This window comes from Heterodontus francisci, chromosome 13 (assembly GCF_036365525.1).
Source record: "Heterodontus francisci isolate sHetFra1 chromosome 13, sHetFra1.hap1, whole genome shotgun sequence".
Lineage (NCBI taxonomy): Eukaryota > Metazoa > Chordata > Chondrichthyes > Heterodontiformes > Heterodontidae > Heterodontus > Heterodontus francisci.
Window position 1 is genome coordinate 12,192,923 of NC_090383.1, and position 18,961 is coordinate 12,211,883.

General features: G+C 42.6%; 1 protein-coding gene across 2 annotated transcripts in view; it reads right to left on the reverse strand.

The window, feature by feature from the left end:
- Window positions 1–2,897: 2,897 nt before the first annotated feature.
- crls1 (cardiolipin synthase 1) overlaps window positions 2,898–18,961 on the reverse strand; it is a 73,063-nt gene continuing 56,999 nt past the window's right edge. The window contains exons 6-7 of one of the 2 annotated variants that reach the window (XM_068044368.1): window positions 14,076–14,167; window positions 2,898–3,162 (exon numbers count right to left, since the gene is read on the reverse strand). In XM_068044368.1, coding sequence (XP_067900469.1) covers window positions 3,072–3,162; window positions 14,076–14,167 — 183 coding nt within the window. In that variant the 3' untranslated portion in view covers window positions 2,898–3,071. Of the gene's footprint in view, window positions 3,178–14,075; window positions 14,168–18,961 lie in introns of both variants that reach the window. The other variant, XM_068044369.1, reaches the window with a different exon arrangement.

Below are 18,961 nucleotides of genomic sequence, written 5' to 3' on the forward strand. Positions count from 1 at the left end.
GTTTTACACAAAGTTTTCTTTCACTGCCAGCATCATAAACAGCTTAATTTGTACCTAATGATGTCTTCAACTTTTTGATCTTTTTCAGACTCCAAAGGACTGACAGAGAAAAAGCCACATTTTCAAAATTATAATTGCATCAACTAAAAATTATGTCATACAAAATTCTGGGAAACTGCGAGCAGCCAGCAACACCAGAATGCTTTCTGTAGACAATCACAGTCCTGTTTGGGTAACAAGAGAACCATGCCACTTTTGTCAATAATAACCGTTCCTTTAATGGGAAACAGAAAAGAAATACCACCACTGACTTTTAGCAAGGAGCTAGCTACACCGCATGCACATGATATGCTCAAGGATAGCTTCCAGTAGCAATTGTATTAATAGTGTGCTCACCAGTTTTCTTTCTCAAAGTGTTATGTACCAGATTTCATAATACTGTTTCACAAAGTATATTTTAGCTTTATATTTACCTAACCTGCATCCTTGCTATGTTATTCAAAGGTCTCTTTGATGTAGAGAAAGCCACTGCAGCTGGGTCCAATATAAAGTCAGAACTGAGTGTAGGAACTCCCAAAATTAACGCCTCTTTCCCCACTTCCCATAAAAAAAAGTGCAATTCGATAGTTAACTCTACCTAGCAAACATTTATTTATTTTATGTACTTATATTAAAATAAAATGCTTTGATACTGAAGCATTACCAATTTGACTGTGTGTCAGCCTTGGCTCAATTAGTAGGACTCTTACTGCTGAATCAGAATGTCATCGATTTGGGTTCCACTATCTGACTGGAGTACATTATCTAGGATGTCACTTCAGTCCAGTACTGAAGAGGTATTGCAATATCAGAAGTCCTTTGATGAGATGTTTGAAGTCCCATATGCTTGTTCCAGTGGTTCAGATGAAATTTTAAAAATTCAAAGAACAGCAGAATATTAGTGCCCTGATCGACATACCTGGCTCAACCACAAAAGCAGAATCTTTGGCCATTTATCTCTCTGGTGTTTGGACTTTGAAATGCTCAAGAATTTGAAACAATTGTCAGCACAAACTTAGCTTTGCAGCTCTGGGAGCTTGCAACTTATCTGGCTGCAATGGGTAAAGGAAGCAATGAAAAGCACATCCCTCACTGTCCCATACAAACTTCTTTCCAAATTCAATCACTTGTAATGTTCACTTCTCCTCAACTTGCAGTTACTCTGAATTTTTGTGTGCAACGTAAAAGGAGATCTGCTATTAAAAACAGTACATCAGCACATACCTGTCATAATTATAGGCAAATTTATTCTAAGATGATTTCTTGGTGCTGATCAGCTCCTATGCCAATTGTTCCATCTCAACTTTTATGTAAATTTTACTTCCTAATTTTCAAAACAAATCAGAAATGAAGAGTTAGAAACTGTGTATAAATTTTAGGAAAGTTTTTAAAACAATTATTAGAATTAGTAATTGAAAAGGTTTCAATCTCCTTTAACAAGTGACTGAATAATTAATTTCTCCCTCCCAGATTTTAGTCTCATCCACTCTGGCTGCAGTCAGTAAAATTGATGAGTTGTTGCTCCTGTTCCCAGCCATTCTGCTCACCTGACATTGAATGGACCTTAGACCAATTCACAAAACTGTCATTTTCTTCGTCCCTGAGCATGACTCACTTCTGATCTCTCACCCAATTCCTCTGGTCTCTGTATTGATTCCTAACAGTTCAACGTTGCAGCCACCTATAGAATCATAGAATCAATCAGCACAGATGGAGGCCATTCAGCCCATTGTACCTGTGTAGGTTCTTTGAAAGAACTATCCAATTAGTGCCATTCCCCGCACTTTCCCCATAGCGCTGCCATTTTTTCCCCCTTCCAAGTATTTATCCAATTCCTTTTAGAAAGTTATTATTGAATCGGTTTCCACCACCCTTTCAGGCCGCACATTCCAGATCAAAAGAACTTGCCGCATTAAAAAACTCATCTGGTCTCTGGTTTTGTTATTAAAAATGAAACTCTTCAACCCAAATCCCTAAAATTAAAATAAGCACATTTTGCAATTCAATTCACCAACAAGTCTGATGGTGCGTTCATAAAACTTGCCAAAATTCAGAGCAGGATCAAGCTGGAAGTAACAGTGCGAAAACACTATGAATACTTCAGTGTCCCATAGAAGTGCAACACTACTACTGAACACGGGGGCAGGGGGGGAAACACAACAAGGAAACACAACACCTCACCATACAAGATAAACAAGACATAAATGCCATCTAAAAGAGAGGAAACAGTATTAAGGACACTAAGAAAAATAAGGTAACTACAAGAGATTTAATGTAGAAGGTGCTTCTGTAAAGAAAAACAAGTGAAAGACAGGCAAAAAAAAAAACTGAAGCACATTAGAGAAACAAAACAAATGCAACGCCACTCAATCATCCCCACCTCCTACCAATAGCACTGCAGATCAGTTTATATAGAAATATACAGCATTTCGACTCTATGGCTGGACTTTCGGCTTGCTAGGCGGTGATTTTTCTGTCCATTAAAATAAATGGGGAAAAGCACAGGGTGGTGAATACATAAGCAGAAAATCCTGGCCTGCAGCTTTAAAGGCAAAGCAACCAAAAGTCCCTTTGTGTGATGCACACTGTAAAGCTCCAGTTCTTAAAGAATTTTGCATCCTCTGTGCGTGAAGCATCACAGAAAATGTACTCCACCCTGTATCAACTGTCTCCACCTGTGACTGTCACGTTACGAAAAAGTAATACTGCATGATTTAAAAAAAAACAAATGTTACTCATTATTTAAGAGCTTGAGTAATATACATCATTTGGATGACGTGCAAATGATGACTGCGCAGATTGTGTCTGAAATTAAATTTATTACATGAAGTGCAAATAAAATATTAAAACCATAAATGTAAGAAATCTATAATTTTTCACTTTTATTAAATTCACAATGTGTAGGAAAAAATTCCACAGATATCTACATTATTTTAATCAATGTCTTTTCAGCACAGAAATCAAGGTCCAGTTCCTCCTTTGCTTGTTTTACTGTTTCCAGGCACCACTGACCAACTTTCAACCACATTATTTTATTTCATCCTGTTTAAAACCTGCACTGCATTTTTGCCATGGAGGTAATAGCTGTATGCAGATCCTGCTGTTGTCAGTGCTGTAACGTACCTGAAACAACAAAGTCTACAATAATCAGCTTCAAGCATCTGATCATTACCGTTACTGACTAAACATTACAGCAGTTTCAAATGTATTAATCTAGAACTCATGCAAGATTTCCATTAATAGTAAAAAGCACACAACAAGCTGCATTTATATAGCACCTTTAACATAGTAAAATGCCCCAAGGCACTTCACAGGAGCATAATCAGACAAAAACTGATATCAAGCTAAAGGAGATATTAGAACATTAAAGGTGGGTGATCAAAAGCTCCGTTAAAGGGGTAGGTTTTAAGGAGTGTCTTAAAGGAGGAAAGAGAGAGAAAAGGTGAAGAGGCACAGAGGTTTAGGGAGGGAATTTCAGCACATTCGGCCTAGACAGCTGAAGGTGAAAGGCGGGCTGAAAAAAGTAGACGGCACACAAGAAGCCAGAGTTGGAGGAACGCAGAGTTCTAGGAGGTTGTGGGCTCGAGGAGGCTGCAAGGATAGGGAGGAGAGAGACTATGGAGGGATTTGAAAACGAAGATGAGAACTTGAAACCTGAAGCATTACTGGACCAGGAGCCAATGTAACTCAGTGAGCACAGACGTGATGGGTGTATGGAGAAAAAAAGTAAAATTCATGATGAATCTAGCATCATTTTTATAGGAAAGCATATGCAAGTTTGTACATACATGGATACATGCAGAAGTTACCCTTAAAGAGCTAGTTAAACAATGTCTGTATTGAATATTGAAGAGGCTGGCACTTCAGTGGAGTACTGAGGGAGAGCTGTACTGTCAGAAGTACGGTCTTTCAGATGAGATGTTAACCTGCAGCCCCATCTGCTCTATTTGGTTGGATGTAACAGAATATAAAAGTTTGCACTCTTTATGAACTAATCAACTTGTGTTCATACTTTTAACAATCTATATTTCCAGATCTCTGCTCCTCTAACCCCATTGAGTTTCTGACAATAACAACTTGCATTTATATAGCTCCTTTAACTAGTAAATCATTTCAAGGTGCTTCACTGAAGCATCAAACCAAATTTGACACTGAGCACATAAGGAGATATTAGAACAGGTGACCAAAAACTCAGTCAAAGACATAGAATTGAACAATTGTCTTAAAGGGAGGGAGGGAGGTAGAGATGTGAAGAGATTGAGGGAAGGAATTACAGAGCTTAGGGCCTAGGCAGCTGCTTAAATGGCCCATTATTCCTTCTATCAAAATGAACAGTTAGCTATTTTGACTTTCATTTTCTATTTATTCACCCATTCTGCAAGCCTGTGTGTCTTCCTGTAACCTGTTGCTGTCTTCCACCTTATTTAATATAATCAAATTTGATAATATCTGGACTACACCATACCAATAATTCTAGAGTCCCAATCAATAATGCACATGATAAACAACAATGCCAGCACGTTTTACTTTGAGTTTGAGAAATTTCCCTCAACTCCTACCCTCTGTTTTCTGTTTTGTAGCCATTCTGCCACCTAGCCCATAATTCCACACACCCTGACCTAGGTCATGAGTCCCATACAAGTGGCACCTCCATGTATACCACATTCACTACATCCCACTGTCTACTCATGTAACTTCAAAAATTCAATAAGGTTAGTTAAGTTTGGCCTTCCATTTAGAAATCCATGCAGACTATTTTTAAAATTATATTCTCCATCTCCAGATGCTAGCAAAGATTCTAGTATCTTTCCCACCACTGACATTAAGCTATCTAATCTATGGTTCCCTGAATTAGTTCTAGCGCCTTTTCTGAAGATAGAAATTACATTTTCTTCCCACCACTCTTCTGGAACTATTCCTTTTTCTATTCAACTTTAATGTATGGATACTAGGGTCTTTACTATCTTCTCCCTAGCTTCTTTGAGTATCTACAGGTGCAGTCCACCTAGATTTGTTCTCCTTATATAAAAGCAAAATACTGCGGATGCTGGAAATCTGAAACAAAAACAAGAAATGCTGGAGTCACTCAGCAGGTCTGGCAGCATCTGTGGAAAGAGAAGCAGAGTTAACGTTTTGGGTCAGTGACCCTTCTTCGGAGTTCCGAAGAAGGGTCACTGACCCGAAACGTTAACTCTGCTTCTCTTTCCACAGATGCTGCCAGATCTGCTGAGTGACTCCAGCATTTCTTGTTTTTGTTTGTTCTCCTTATGTTTGGCTAGCTTCCCCTTTATTAGTTTCTTCACTGAAAACTGAGGCAGATTTATCCTATTTGAATTTTGTGGGCTTGTGGGTTTGGAAAGGATTTTCTAGAGCTGTTGTCTTATTAATGGATGTCCTAAATCAGAACATCAAGATCTATTAGTATCAACAATGAGATATATGCAAATTAATGTGAACATGAATTTAAACTTCTGGCTCCATAGTATACAACAATGCAGTTCACAAAGACAAAAGATTTTACACCCTGGGCTTAAAGCATACAAGCTATTAAGAGAGCTTGAAGGGCCTGGGATTGTTTAGTCTGGAGAAGGGAAGTTGCAGGGGAGCTATATTTAAGATCCTTAAAAATATAGCTAAATTGTGCCATGATAATATGTTCAAGATTGCCACCAGCTTTAGAATTGGGACGGATATGGGTTCAGGTTAGGCATTAGAGAAGGGAAGGTGCACAATTTAGATTCAAGTGCTTTACTCAGAAGGTGGTGAATATATATAGCATAGACTGTCCACGGACACACAGTGTATGGGAACATTTAAGGGATAATTTGACTGATATTGCAGTAAGTGGATAATTGAGGCATTAGTTTTTGGAACAGGCCAGTTAGACTGAAAAGTTTTTTCAAGTCCCACACTTTCCTCTGTGCCTGTGTACAATCTAGCTCTATTTCACACAAGCAAAGGTCATGTTTTACAATCCAACATCCAACTTTTCTGTCCAAAATTCAAACAACATAATTAAGAGTACTTTCCCAAACCTATAGTTACCATAAACTTAGACAGTCTTTTAAAAATATGTAAAATGTCAGCTGGTGATAACCATTTGTATCAGTTACTGGCTGTCATTCAGGTAATTTTCCATCCTAAGTGATTATCTACCAGGAAGTGGGATTACTAACTTTTATAACTGGATAATAAATCACCATAAGTAACTGCACAAAATCAGCAGCACCTTTTCTGAAAGAAAATGTATTAAGTACAGAAATCACCGAGATTGACTTTAAACTATCAACTCCTACATTTAAAAATTCACCGAAGACCAGAGTGCAAAGAAACATCAATGATAGTATAGCATTTGGAGACTGATATTCAAAAGCAATAATGGTATTCAATGAATATCCGAGATAACTGCAATGATCCAATAGTTCTTTCTGAAATGTAATAATTTCACTAGTGTTTGGAGGCTTATGTGTAGGTTAAAGAATGCAGATATGTTGCACCGCTGTCCCAGATTTCAGTTCCACGTAAACAGGCGAGAAACTGCAGCTCCCTGTTCATGGAAATTCTTCAGATATTGCACTGCATGGTACGAGATAACTGGGATACAGTTGGCTGTTAAAATGCAGGACCCTTGCTCACATTTTGTGGTTGCAGGAGGACGATGTTCAGGAGTCTTAAATACCAAGTCTTATCGCATAGTCAAGCCTATAAACCTCAGATAGCAGACAGCATCATAAAGCTTCATTTTCCAGCTATGAATTAACCTAGTAATGCCCAATGAAATAGTTATTAGCATGCTGCACATCGCGGAGGTGTGTTTTGAACTCAGCGGCCTTCCGATACGGAAGTGCCGCCGCTGAGCCCCCGCCATATTGCGCGCGGGGGCTCATTATCATTGCAGCAATGCGTGCCCCCCCCCTCCCAATATTACATTTGGGGGGGGGGGGGGGCACCTGGCAGTGTGCTGGATGCCAACACAGCTGATGGTCATGTGCTGGGGTCCTATTTAAAGGGCAGCCAGCACATCAGCTATGCCTGCACCTACTGAAGACACAGAAGAAGCAGGACTGCAGAGATTGCTCCATTACTTCCAAGATAACTTTACCTGCATGGAGACAGAAAGACATGGCAGAGTGGCACCACAGTTCAGTGATGCCTCCCTGACCACTCTCCTCCAGGCTGTGTAGGCAAGACGGGAAGTCCTCTTCCCCCACAAGGGTAGGAAGAGGCCCTCCCACCTGACCAAGGCAGCCTGGCTGGAGGCGGCAGAGGAGGTCAGTAGCCGTGGGGCCATCCACCGCGATAGGGTGCAGTGCCGTAAAAGGATGAACAACCTGCTAAGAACTGCAAGAGTAAGTGCCAATTCACATCAGGGCTTCACTCAAACTGGGTGTTCTCACACAGAGTGGCACAAGTGTGACACTGCCATGCCGAAGAAAGGGAGGTTGGACAGGGAATAAAGAAGTGACATGAATGGTGCAATGTATGACAGAACTTACCCTTGTCTGGTGCTCAGAAAATGGCACATACACGAGTGGCTCACTCAGTAGTGTACACAGAGCACCCCCCACCTTTGTGCCCAGCACCCCTCCAGGCATGTGTCGTGCTGTTGAAATGCCATCCTTAATATCTGTCTCCTTGCTCCTCCAGGCGAAGAGGGCCCACAATTCGAGGGAGGCTATCTGCATTGATGGAGGCACACCAGACTTACAAAGGCTCACAGATGCTGAGGAGGAGGCCCTGGAGATAGCAGCAAGCCAGTTGCTGCGCTCATTTGGTCAACTGGACATCAGGGTCCATGGTGAAAAAAATTTCAATTGATATGAACGATGATCAATGTGGAATTTCAGATCTGTGATGCAATGCTGTTCTAACGTTGAAATGTTCTACATTAAGACTGACAATGTCCTCTTCCCATTGTATCTTCCAGGTGAAAGCTCAGAGCTGACGCTGTCTACGTGGGTGGCCTCTCACACCTCGGAGGAAGAGCCATCCTCCGAGGAAGCAGCATCCCATGACACTAACGCACCTCCCACCAGCGCAGAGACAGCCACCTCGGTGGGTATCCGTTGGGCTTTAGAGTCTGGTTCACAAGCTGGTGAGAGCACTGCACACGCGCTTGAGCAGCTGACTGAGACTGCGACAGCCGAGGCCTCTGACAGTTGGAGGAATGTGAGTGGCCAGGTCCATGCTGAGACCCAGGCTAATGATGACCATCTGATGTTGGCAGCACAGGGCATGCTGGAGCTGATGAATAAGTACTGGCAACAGCAGGCGGAGATGCCACAAGCCAGGCACAGCTTTGAGCAGATGATGGGGGAGTCCATCCAGGCCATGACAGCTGCCATGTCCCAGGCCTGGCGTCATCCATTGAGGCGGCAGCGGCCCTCGTGGTGAGCCATAATCAATTAATATACGCTGAGCTGCAATCCCTCACTGCTCTCATGACATCCATTCAGCAATGGCTAGAGAGAAGGACCAGGGGCATGGAGACTGTCTCTGCCCCTGGTCCTTCCCGGGAGAGCAGAGGGGTTCAAATGAGTCCTGATATGGAGGAGGTGAGCCAGTGCGCCATATCTGGGGTCCCCCCTCAGGGTGATTCTAATGTGGACGCCAGCCCCTCTGCCAGTGAGTCAAGCTCCAGCAGCCACGACAGCTGAGCAGAGTTCTGCGCTGATGCAGGTTTCCCCCAGCCAGCTGGGCCTCTACAGGTCTCGTGTGTGCAGAGGACGATCGTCGAAGTCATCCACAGCCAAAGGGCAATCAGATCAGCAGCCTTCCTCCAGTCAGGCTGCTAGCGCTGAGGTAGCACCAACAATGGGCACTCGCAAGCATTTGAAGAAAACACATTAACACAAAAGAGAATGCACGAGTGTCAAAGCATTGTAAATACATTTGTCACTAAATGTTCTTCACCAACATGTGTGTCCTTTTTCTATGTGAATGATGTGTGCCAGTATTTTCCACTAATGTCTCATCCCTTTTCGTCGTTGGCCTTTCAGGATGCCAATGTATGCAATACCATCACTGCCATGCCACCGTTACTCAAGTGTGCCTCCACGGATGCAGTGATGGACAATGGTTCAGTCTGCTGCAGTCTCTAATGGTTTAGACAAAGATGTTGCAGATGTGGACTGCTGCACAGCAAGTGAGCGAGGGTGCTGTGTGGCTTGCAGGGCTCATGTCAGTTCCTATGGAACAGAGAGCCTTTGTCTGATAAGCCACTGGCGTGCATCCCTAGCTTGCTGCCTGCCCTGCAAGCAGAACCCGGGTGCCCTCTGCCCTCCCCTGCGCCTTTTCTGTTGTAAGTTCTCAGTGTCCTCATAGTCCGAGGAGGGATCCTGCTGATGTGTCTCATCATGATGCCAAGCCTGACCCCTACTGGGTGCATTGTTGTGCAGAGGGCAGCGAGCAGCAAATAAAGGAGCTCGTAGTACAGGGCACCACCCGATTTATCCGGGCCATGGGAGAGCTTCTTCAGCATGCCAATCGTCTGCTCAGTGGCAGCTCTTGTAGCTCTGTGGCTGGTGTTGGATCTCTCCTGTGCAGCAGTGTTTTGGTCTCTCTCTGGTGTCAGGGGCCATGTCTGCAAGGGGTATCCCTTGTCTCCAAGTAGGCACGCCTCCATCGAGCCAGTTCAGTGAACAGCAGCGGCAGCTGGAACTGGTGCAGGATCCAGGCATCATGGCATCTGCCTGAGCAACAGGTAAGGATTTGCATGAAGCGTCTCCAGTGCTCACATACCAGCTGTACCTTGATTGAGATGAATCCCATAAAGGTAAAGTCTGCAGCTGGTAGCCTGGCAGGAGGCCTGATGGCCGCATGGGTGCAGACTATGACTCCTTGAACCTTTGGTGCTGATACCAATGGCCCTCTGGGCCTGGCTGTTAGGGTCCTTCCTGAAGTGTACATACTCACTGGCCCTCCGGTACAGGGCATCGGTGACCCCATGATGCAACAGTCCACTGCTGAGTGTGCGACCCCACAGAGGTGTCCGGTGGGCCCCTTAAATGCTGCATAGGCGTCAAGGTTAAGAGGCGCTGCCACTATGAGGACCACAGGCATAGGATGCCCACCGAAGCCCATAGTTTGCAGGCCATCGTTGAGCAGGGCAGAGAGATGTGTCACCACCTCTCTGTACATGCGCATTCACCTCTAACACGGCACTCTGACATCCACTGGTATGTCATGTGGGACCTGTAGATGCTTGACAGTCTATAGTGGTGAGCTCCCCTTGGGGGCTGCTGCTCACAACCGGGGGCATCTACGTGTGCTGCACCTGCCTGTTGGTTTTACCTGTAGTGCTTATGGATCCTCGGGAGAAGGGGATCACACAATCTAGGATGAGTCATACCCATCTCCATGTGATAAATAAAGTTGCATCCTTCATTTATTCAAAGGTTTTTAACAACGCAGGCATTGGTGTTGACGGGTACATGAGGTGGTTTCATGGATCAACTATGTGACGTGGCATGGCATTGCCCATCTTAGCTCACACTCAGTGTGGCACAGCATGACCACAAAGATCCTACCAGCTGCATCGATGTAACCCACCATCCATACAACCTTAACGCTCCTACCCTGTCTGGCACCCGCCCCACACACAGGGCGACTAGAGGGCCATTACACAGACACAGACACACACACACACACAATGACGCAGAGCATACACCGTTTACAGAGGGAGGGTACACAGTACCTCCCTTCATACTTGCACAGCTTTCTCTCCAGCAAACCCAGAACCACTCACACCTCCCTTTCAGAATGCAGAGTTGAGACCCCGATCATCCCAGACTTACCTGCACTGTTGTCCCATCTTGGTTTCATATTTGTGAATGGGACGGCACGTGACAGCCACCTGTTCAGCGAAAAATGCAAAAAAGTGTGGAGCAACAGGCAGCGGGATGAATAATCAGGAAAGGTAAGTAGCACTTTACATATGGTAATTGGAGTGCCGCCGAGTGGTGGGGGAGGCCACACCGAGGTCCCGCTGCCGCTGGAAAAATGCAGCAGGGCCTTCTCCGGCATCGGGGCTTGAGGCGAGCCTCTCCCTGCAGAATTTGACGGCATCCCCAAACACCCCCCCCCACCCACCACGACCCCCGATGTCGAGGGGCTGGTAAAATTCAGCCCACAATGTGAAAAGCTGATCCAATAACACAGCAAACATAAACGTTATTGGATTATGTATCAGACGTTAAAAGTGTAATCATGAGATTTTTGAATAGGTATAGTTTTTATTACATATAATGAAAAATCAAAAAAGTAGGAAAATAAAACTAGCTGTAATATTACAAGAGAAGTATAACAAGATATACAAAAATCTTGAATTTTATTTTTAACCAGGAGAACAGTGACTCTTTTATTTCCCATTGATAAATAGATCATGAGCAATGGTCTGAACTACACAAAATGCTGCTAGCGTATCTGTCAGCTGACATAACACTGCACAGCTAAATCCATTATTACAGTTGACAATGTTTTTTGAGTTGGGAAGTGTGGGCATCACTGGATCAGAGAGATTTTGCTGTACATATTCTTTCTCCCATGCAGCAAAAATACTTTCAAAATGTCAAATCATAAAGTAATTAAAATTAAACCACTAAATCATCAAACTGTAACATTTCAGCACTGCACTCCTACCAATCTCTCCCACTCAAACTATTTTACTAATTTAGTCTCTCTGTACTCACAGCTTCCATCACTCCACTTCCTGGCAGATCCTGTCTATTTTGTTCAGCTATGTGCAATGATGGTTAACTGCTTGTTCTCTTGGACCCTTTCCATCTTTCAAGCCACTTTCCTTCATTCTGAATAACCTCCTGCAACACAATGCAAGGTACAAATTCTCTCCACCAGTCAACTTTCGCAGGCTTTTCCTCTCATTCTCAGTGCCAACCTCACTTGACAATGTGAGGGAACAATCTGAAGTTGGAAACTCCCATGAATCAGCATTGAAAGCACATCTCAAAATGCTGCCACAGTAGCCATCAACCAGCCTAACTCTGCAAAGCTCGATTCATTAATACAGTTTCCTATCCAGCATACGCAAAACTGAATCAGAGAGCAATCAGATGCACAGACTCAATGACTATTAGTAATGGAAAGAAATGGACGTGCAATAAGTTCAACACTTAAGGTACAAAACTAGAGGGGGAAATCAGCTGCCTGTTATAACATAAGGACACAGTTTATAAAAAAATCACAGATATTAATTTTGATTTCTCATGGAACTAACCAAAATTAAAACCTTCCATTGGGCTCATTATTGTCCTTTCTAAAATAAGTACACAAAGTATCATAGGCTCCGTGTACTAGCCACATTGCAATCCAAACACTTTGAAGACATTTTAATTAACAATCTTCAGCAGGGGACATTTTGACAGCCAGTACTGGTTAACTGCATGGACACAGAAGCCAGACTCCCAACACACATCGTATCAAAACTAAGCTTGATTTAGTTCCCATTCAACATCCACACATGCACACACACTTCCAGTAGATGGTCACTGGATATAAAGAAATGATGGACTTGCATTTATACTGTGACTTTCATGACCTCAGGACTTCCCAAAGTGACAGCAATTTGAATAAATTCTGACCTGATTTTCCTCTACCTCAGAAATGCAGGGTCAATTATAACACACCAACTTGTCTTGACATGGATCAGTTAACTCGGTGCAGACTGGAAATCATTTTGTGCACAATCCCTGGTCAGTTTTCAGGTCAGGTCACTTCAACAGAACTCCAACCAAAGGTCAGGCACTTGCAAATGGGAAGAGGTAAAATAAATTGGTGGGCTATTTCATGTACTTCCTAGATGTTGATTAAGAGTCAAATTGACTGAGGCTAGGTTGCCTCAACAATCAGCTAGAGATGGTCTATAATATGAGGGGGAAGAGGGAACATGATGAATATATCTCAAAGGAAAATGATAGGGAAAACTTCTCATCAGCTTTATTGTTTTTTTAATTACATACTGGATATTCCTCCCATTAAAATCCACCATTTTGCATCCAATGTTTACATCTATTTACATCTATTTACAACACAGGAGGTAGCCATTCGACCCATCAAGTCCATGCCATCAGAGTGTCCTCAATGTAGGTTTCATGTACATCCAGGAGTATCTATATAGAGTAATCCAGAAACTGGCACTGGAGACACCAAGCTGGTATTGACTTACAGTAGGACTTAGCCACACTTTGTTTTAAGCTTGGAAGCCTCCAAAAACAACAACCAGTGCAGCTTGAGCCTATTACCTGACAGATGAACAACCTATGCCAGAGGAAAAATTCCATAGGAGAATCTGGTATTAAAAAGGAGCTAAGATACCAGCCCTACTTTCAGTCAAGGAAGGGAGGGGTGGGATAGTTAAGTAATAAAAATGACACCTCTTGCAAGGTTGATAATCTCTACTTAGATATAAGGCAGTATCTTATACTGCAACAGTTCCTCATGTCCTATGCTTCAAAAAGGAAACCTCAAATAAAACAAAACAATTTATTTAATAAAGCGAATGGCTGGTAGTATTTGTTATGAACAGACCAGTTTTCAACATGGCAGCTGTGTAATAGAATACAGTCACTCCATGAATCCTACTGTGTACTAAGTCCAGCTCACCACAGTACTCTCTACCCTCCACGGATTCCATGTCAAATAGTTCAAAATGCTTCTACTTATTCACAGATTCATCCACGTTATCACCCCACTCTAACTCTGGCCCTGCAGCCTCTGCTGTGCTTCGCATCCTCTGCTCGAGTCTGGACAACTGTGCATTCTCTACCATGACACAGTATTCATTCTATTCGAAAATTCTCTTCATAAGCCTCGCCAGTTGCTTGTACCTCCCACCACCTCCTCACAACTTACTCTTTGCCCAGATTAACAGCCACTCCAAAATTCCCCAATTCTTGCATGGTGATCAAACTGTCTCTTTTAGAAAATGCATTGGGACATTCTGCTATAGTAAAAGGAGCTCTATAAATTTCTTATTTTCATGCCTCAGAAAGGGGCAGAATGTTTCCAGCCAATCTCACCATAAAGTGTGAAGGAACACGCTGTCCACATACTGAAAAACTGGAGCTGCCAGTGATGCAGCCACTAGTACAAGTTGAACCGTTGTGTTAACCTGCAACATAAATAAAAGTCAATGAATTAAAATATTGCCAAATAAAATGTTAGATATAATGTAGCAAGTCTGGTTCTCTGTTTCAGTTTCATTATATGTTGTACAAACAGACCTTGTTGCTGTCTTGCTGGTCAGCATTGGAAATCGTTCAGTAAAAGCCACACTTAAGAGGACACAAATATGCCATGAGCAATAAAGCAAAAAAACACCTCCACTATAGAATCATCAAATTAAAAGCGGACATTGAGACAATACTTAGATAAATATACCAAGCATCCTCCTTCAAATGTCTGCTTTTAACATTTCAGCAAAGTTCATTTTTTTTTAAAGGATTCGTTCAAAGAGAGATTTAAAACCAATCTTTTCCACTGCAATTTAAGAATACTTATGATAGGCTTATCTAAAAATTATTTTTGTGTCTCAACATTTGTTGCAGCTTCTTAGCAAAATTAATGTAGTTGCAGCCAGCAATTTCCCAATTCCGTATTACTCAGTAGAATTAGAATACAGGGAAAATCACTGTGCTTTCTAATCAATATGCACAATAGAATACAGACAGTTCTTAGCATATCAAATTTTGAAAGGAATCCAGGGTCTGACTGAGTATTAAAGGTGACAAAAAAAATTATGGAAATGCAGTTAGCTAAATTTAAACAATATGGTCACAGAAACTTTTAAACAGCAAGGTAAATAGGAATTTCAAAAATGATCAAATTTAAATTCCAAAATCAAGTCTGCTCTTTATTAGTTGATGCTAACCAACCAATTGTTGGTGCTGACAAATTTAGTTGATATAAGAATCCATAAATATCATCGGAATAAGTCAACATTTATGAAGTTATTTGACACGGCTTTAATGTATGTTCAAATTTTAATGCCCATCATGTAACTACTTATCTTATAGAATGAGAAATATTTGCAGTTTAAGTCTTAAAAGAAACCTCTCCACGCAAAAACAGGATACGAAACAAGGAGGTTCCATAATCCCCACTGATTCATTTACCTGGCAATGACCTGAGACTCATATCCTGATCATTATTGGTCACTGTTAGTACAAATAGAAAATACTCCATGAGTAACACAACTTCAATCCTTTCTGTGGTAAATGTGTAAACTCGCAATCCAGGAAAAAAAGACAACACAACACAAAGAGGTGTCAACAAGATGTGTAAAGTCAGCTCCGCTGTTCCACAGCGATTAATATTTTACCGCGTCTGACGGACTTGTGCAGGTAGAGGTTACACCTCACATTATGCCACTTTGCCAGAATTAAGAGCCAAAAACCATGGCATTCTGGTAGACTGTTGGTGGCGATAAATGACTGACATTCTGGTCAGTTACAATATATCAATAATTATAAAAAATAATATTTTCCTATCTTTCACTTACAAGTGTCTCACCAGCCCATCTCCACCAGCCACCAGGAAGGAAATGTTAGTCACTCCAAAGGGCTGTGAGGGTAGTAATATGTCAACTTTCACCAACCATCCAAGATAGCAAGTTTTTTCCCAAGCTCCATCAAGTGCCCAACTGAGAACCAGTAACTCAAAGACTTGACAAAAATGTCTCAAAAGCGAAAACCTTTTTAGTTGTTTATAAAGTAGCCAACACTCGAATTACTAGACTCCTTCTCCAAACAAAACTTAAAGGGGAATACTAGCCCATGCTGCCGAGCAGGAATGGGGAGGTGCGGGTGGGGGGGCCTTTACATAGAAAAATAGGAGCAGGAGTAGGCCATTTGGCCCTTTGAACCTGCTCCGCCATTCAATACAATCATGGCTGATCATCCAAACTCAGTACCCTGTTCCCGCTTTCTCCCCGTATCCCTTGATCCCATTAGCCCTAAGAACTATATCTAACTCTTTCTTGAATATATTTAATGATTTAACCTCAACTGCTGTCCGAGAATTCCACAGGTTCACCACTCTTTGGGTGAAGAAATCTCTCCTCATCTCAGTCCTAAATGGCTTATCCCTTATCCTTAGACTGTGACCCCTGGTCCTGGACTCCCCCGCCATCGGGAAGATCTTTCCTGCATCTAGTCTGTCCAGCCTGTTAGAATTTTGTGGGTTTCTATGAGATCCCCTCTCATTCTTCTAAACTCTAGCGAATACAAGCCTAATCGACCCAATCTCTCTTCATACATTAGACCTGCCATCCCAGGAATCAGTCTGGTGAACCTTCGCTGCACTCCCTCCATAGCAAGAACATCCTTCCTCAGATAAGGAGACCAAAACTGCACACAATACTCCAGATGTGGTCTCACCAAGGCCCTGTATAATTGCAGCAAGACATCCTTGCTCCCGTACTTGAATCCTCTCGCTATGAAGGCCAACATGCCATTTGCCTTCTTAACTGCCTGCTGCATGTGCATGCTTACTTTCAGTGACTGGTGCACAAGGACACCCAGGTCTCGCTGCACCTCCCCCTTTTAACCTCACATTTATCCACATTATACGGCATCTGCCATGTATTTGCCCACTCAACCTGTCCAAATCACACTGGAGCTTCTCTGCATCCTCCTCACAGCTCACACTCCCACCCAGCTTTGTGACATCTGCAAACTTGGATATATTACATTTAATTCCCTCATCTATATCATTAATATATATTGTGAATAGCTGGGGTTCTAGCACTGATCCCTGTGGTACCCCACTGGTCACTGCCTGCCATTCAGAAAAAGACCCATTTATTCCTACTCTTTGGATACAATATAGTATACAGTCTAATCATCCTGTTCCCACTGGAATCCCCATCATTTTAACTGTTCACTGTAGTTATGTCGCTGAAGTGCCACTCAAAGCAAGCAGGTGCCTCACAAATTAATACAAACTATTGTCCCATCATATCAATGAGACCCCGAATGCATTATGACCTGGGCTTCGCTGGATAAGCTGCTGCAGCTTTCCTACTCCGTAAAATGCTGTGGGGAGGACAAAGAGGCCCTCCAAGGTAAGTGGGAATGCTTCCCTTGTGGAGCCAGTGCTCCTCCAAGCCCCATGAGGAACGTCGTGGCCTCCTTTGCTCCAGATTTCCACCTCACCACCCGCAACATCCTACCGAAATGCTGTCCCTGCAATTTACCTGCTCGCCGGCGAGCCTTCATTTGGTGCTAGCCAGTGGCCCCCGACTGCCCAGACCTCCACTCCCGTCCTCCCAGCCACTGTTATCTTCTGCCTGGTTAGGGCGGGCAACTGACTGGCAGCATGCAGGCCAGGCCCAGCAGTTAAAATAGGCCTGCAAGTGTGTTTTGCAATCTCCCACCACCACTACCCCACCTGCCCAATACTCTCAAGTTTAAATGGTAAATTTAAAATCTACCCCTTAGTGTCTTAAGTTAAAATAGTGCATCAGACTAAATTTGGGGTGGCAATTAAATCTGTGCATAGCAAGTAAAGAACCCCAAGTATCACAAGTCCCTCATTGGTTAAACTGAGCAACTTAACCATACCGCTTCATTGAAGGGTAGATCCCACAAGTAAGCAACTAATTACATTGCTGATTTCACTTCTGAAAAGGGCTCCTGATGCTGATTTTACTTTACATCCAGCTGAACATAAAGCTGTATAAATAAAATGTAAAACATAATAAACACAACCAATTATAAAACTCACCATCAAATCAAACTTACCAACCAATGTCGCCATGGTATTACCAATGCCTTCAACATTTGTCTGTGGCATATACTTGTCTCGAAGGCCTGAAACCCGAGTTTCAGTACTTCCCTGACCTTCAGTTGCTCAGCTGGGATTTGCTGCCCCCTTTATTTTCTTTCTTATTTCTGATTTCCATTTTTTTTTAAAAACATGTTCAGAATTGTTTTCAGATATCGTTTAGCCATTGATTTGTACCTTTTCTATTTCTACTTTTAAGGATTACTTTTCCACCTGAAAATTGGCCTCTGTTCATTTACTTGAATGTAGGAGATGATTTAATTGAGGTGTAAGGAGTTAATAGGGTAGATACAGAGAAACTATTTCCCCAGGTGGGCAAGTCCAGGACAAGGCAGATATAACCTCAAAATTAGAGCCAGGTCATTCTGGAGTGATGTCAGGAAGCATTTCTTCACACAACTGGCAGGTGAAATCTGAAACTCTCCCTCAAAACGCTGATGAAACTGGGGGTCAATTGAAAATTTCAAAGCTGAGATTGACAATTTTTTTTTCTTCGGCAAGGGTTTTAAGGGTCGTAAAGTTAGGCAACCAAGGTGGGATGGTGTTAAGATACAGATCAGCCATGATCTGATTGAATGCCAGAACAGGCTCAAGGGGCTGAAAGGTCTACTCCTGTTCCAATGTTGCTATTTGTGAATCAAGCCCCCTTTGACAAGACCGGCTTGCTCTCCCAGAGATAGTTATATGTAGCATATACTCAAAGAAAGCTCTTTTAATGTATGTTTTTTTTTAATAGTGCGCTATATCGTAACATTTTGAGCAAAACAGGTTCACATATGCCAACCTAGAAAACTTGCATAAGCTGATAACAGCTTCAAAGAAAAAGGGCAACTCGAAGACAGCCCTGAAAATAGGTCTATAACCAGGACCACTGCTTTACAGTGACAAAGTTCATTTCCATTTTCATCACATGGGATTCCAGGATTTTCGATAGCGCTTTAGGGATCACATTCTGGATTCCTGCTGTGAAAACGAAGACCCAAGGCTCGCCAATGACATGTAAAAACAAGTGTTGAAATGGGTCATAAGCTTGTTGTAACCTAAGCTATAGAGGCCCCTAACATCCCATCACTTGTATAGAGACATAGAAGCGCACAGAAGGAGGCCATTCGGCCCATTG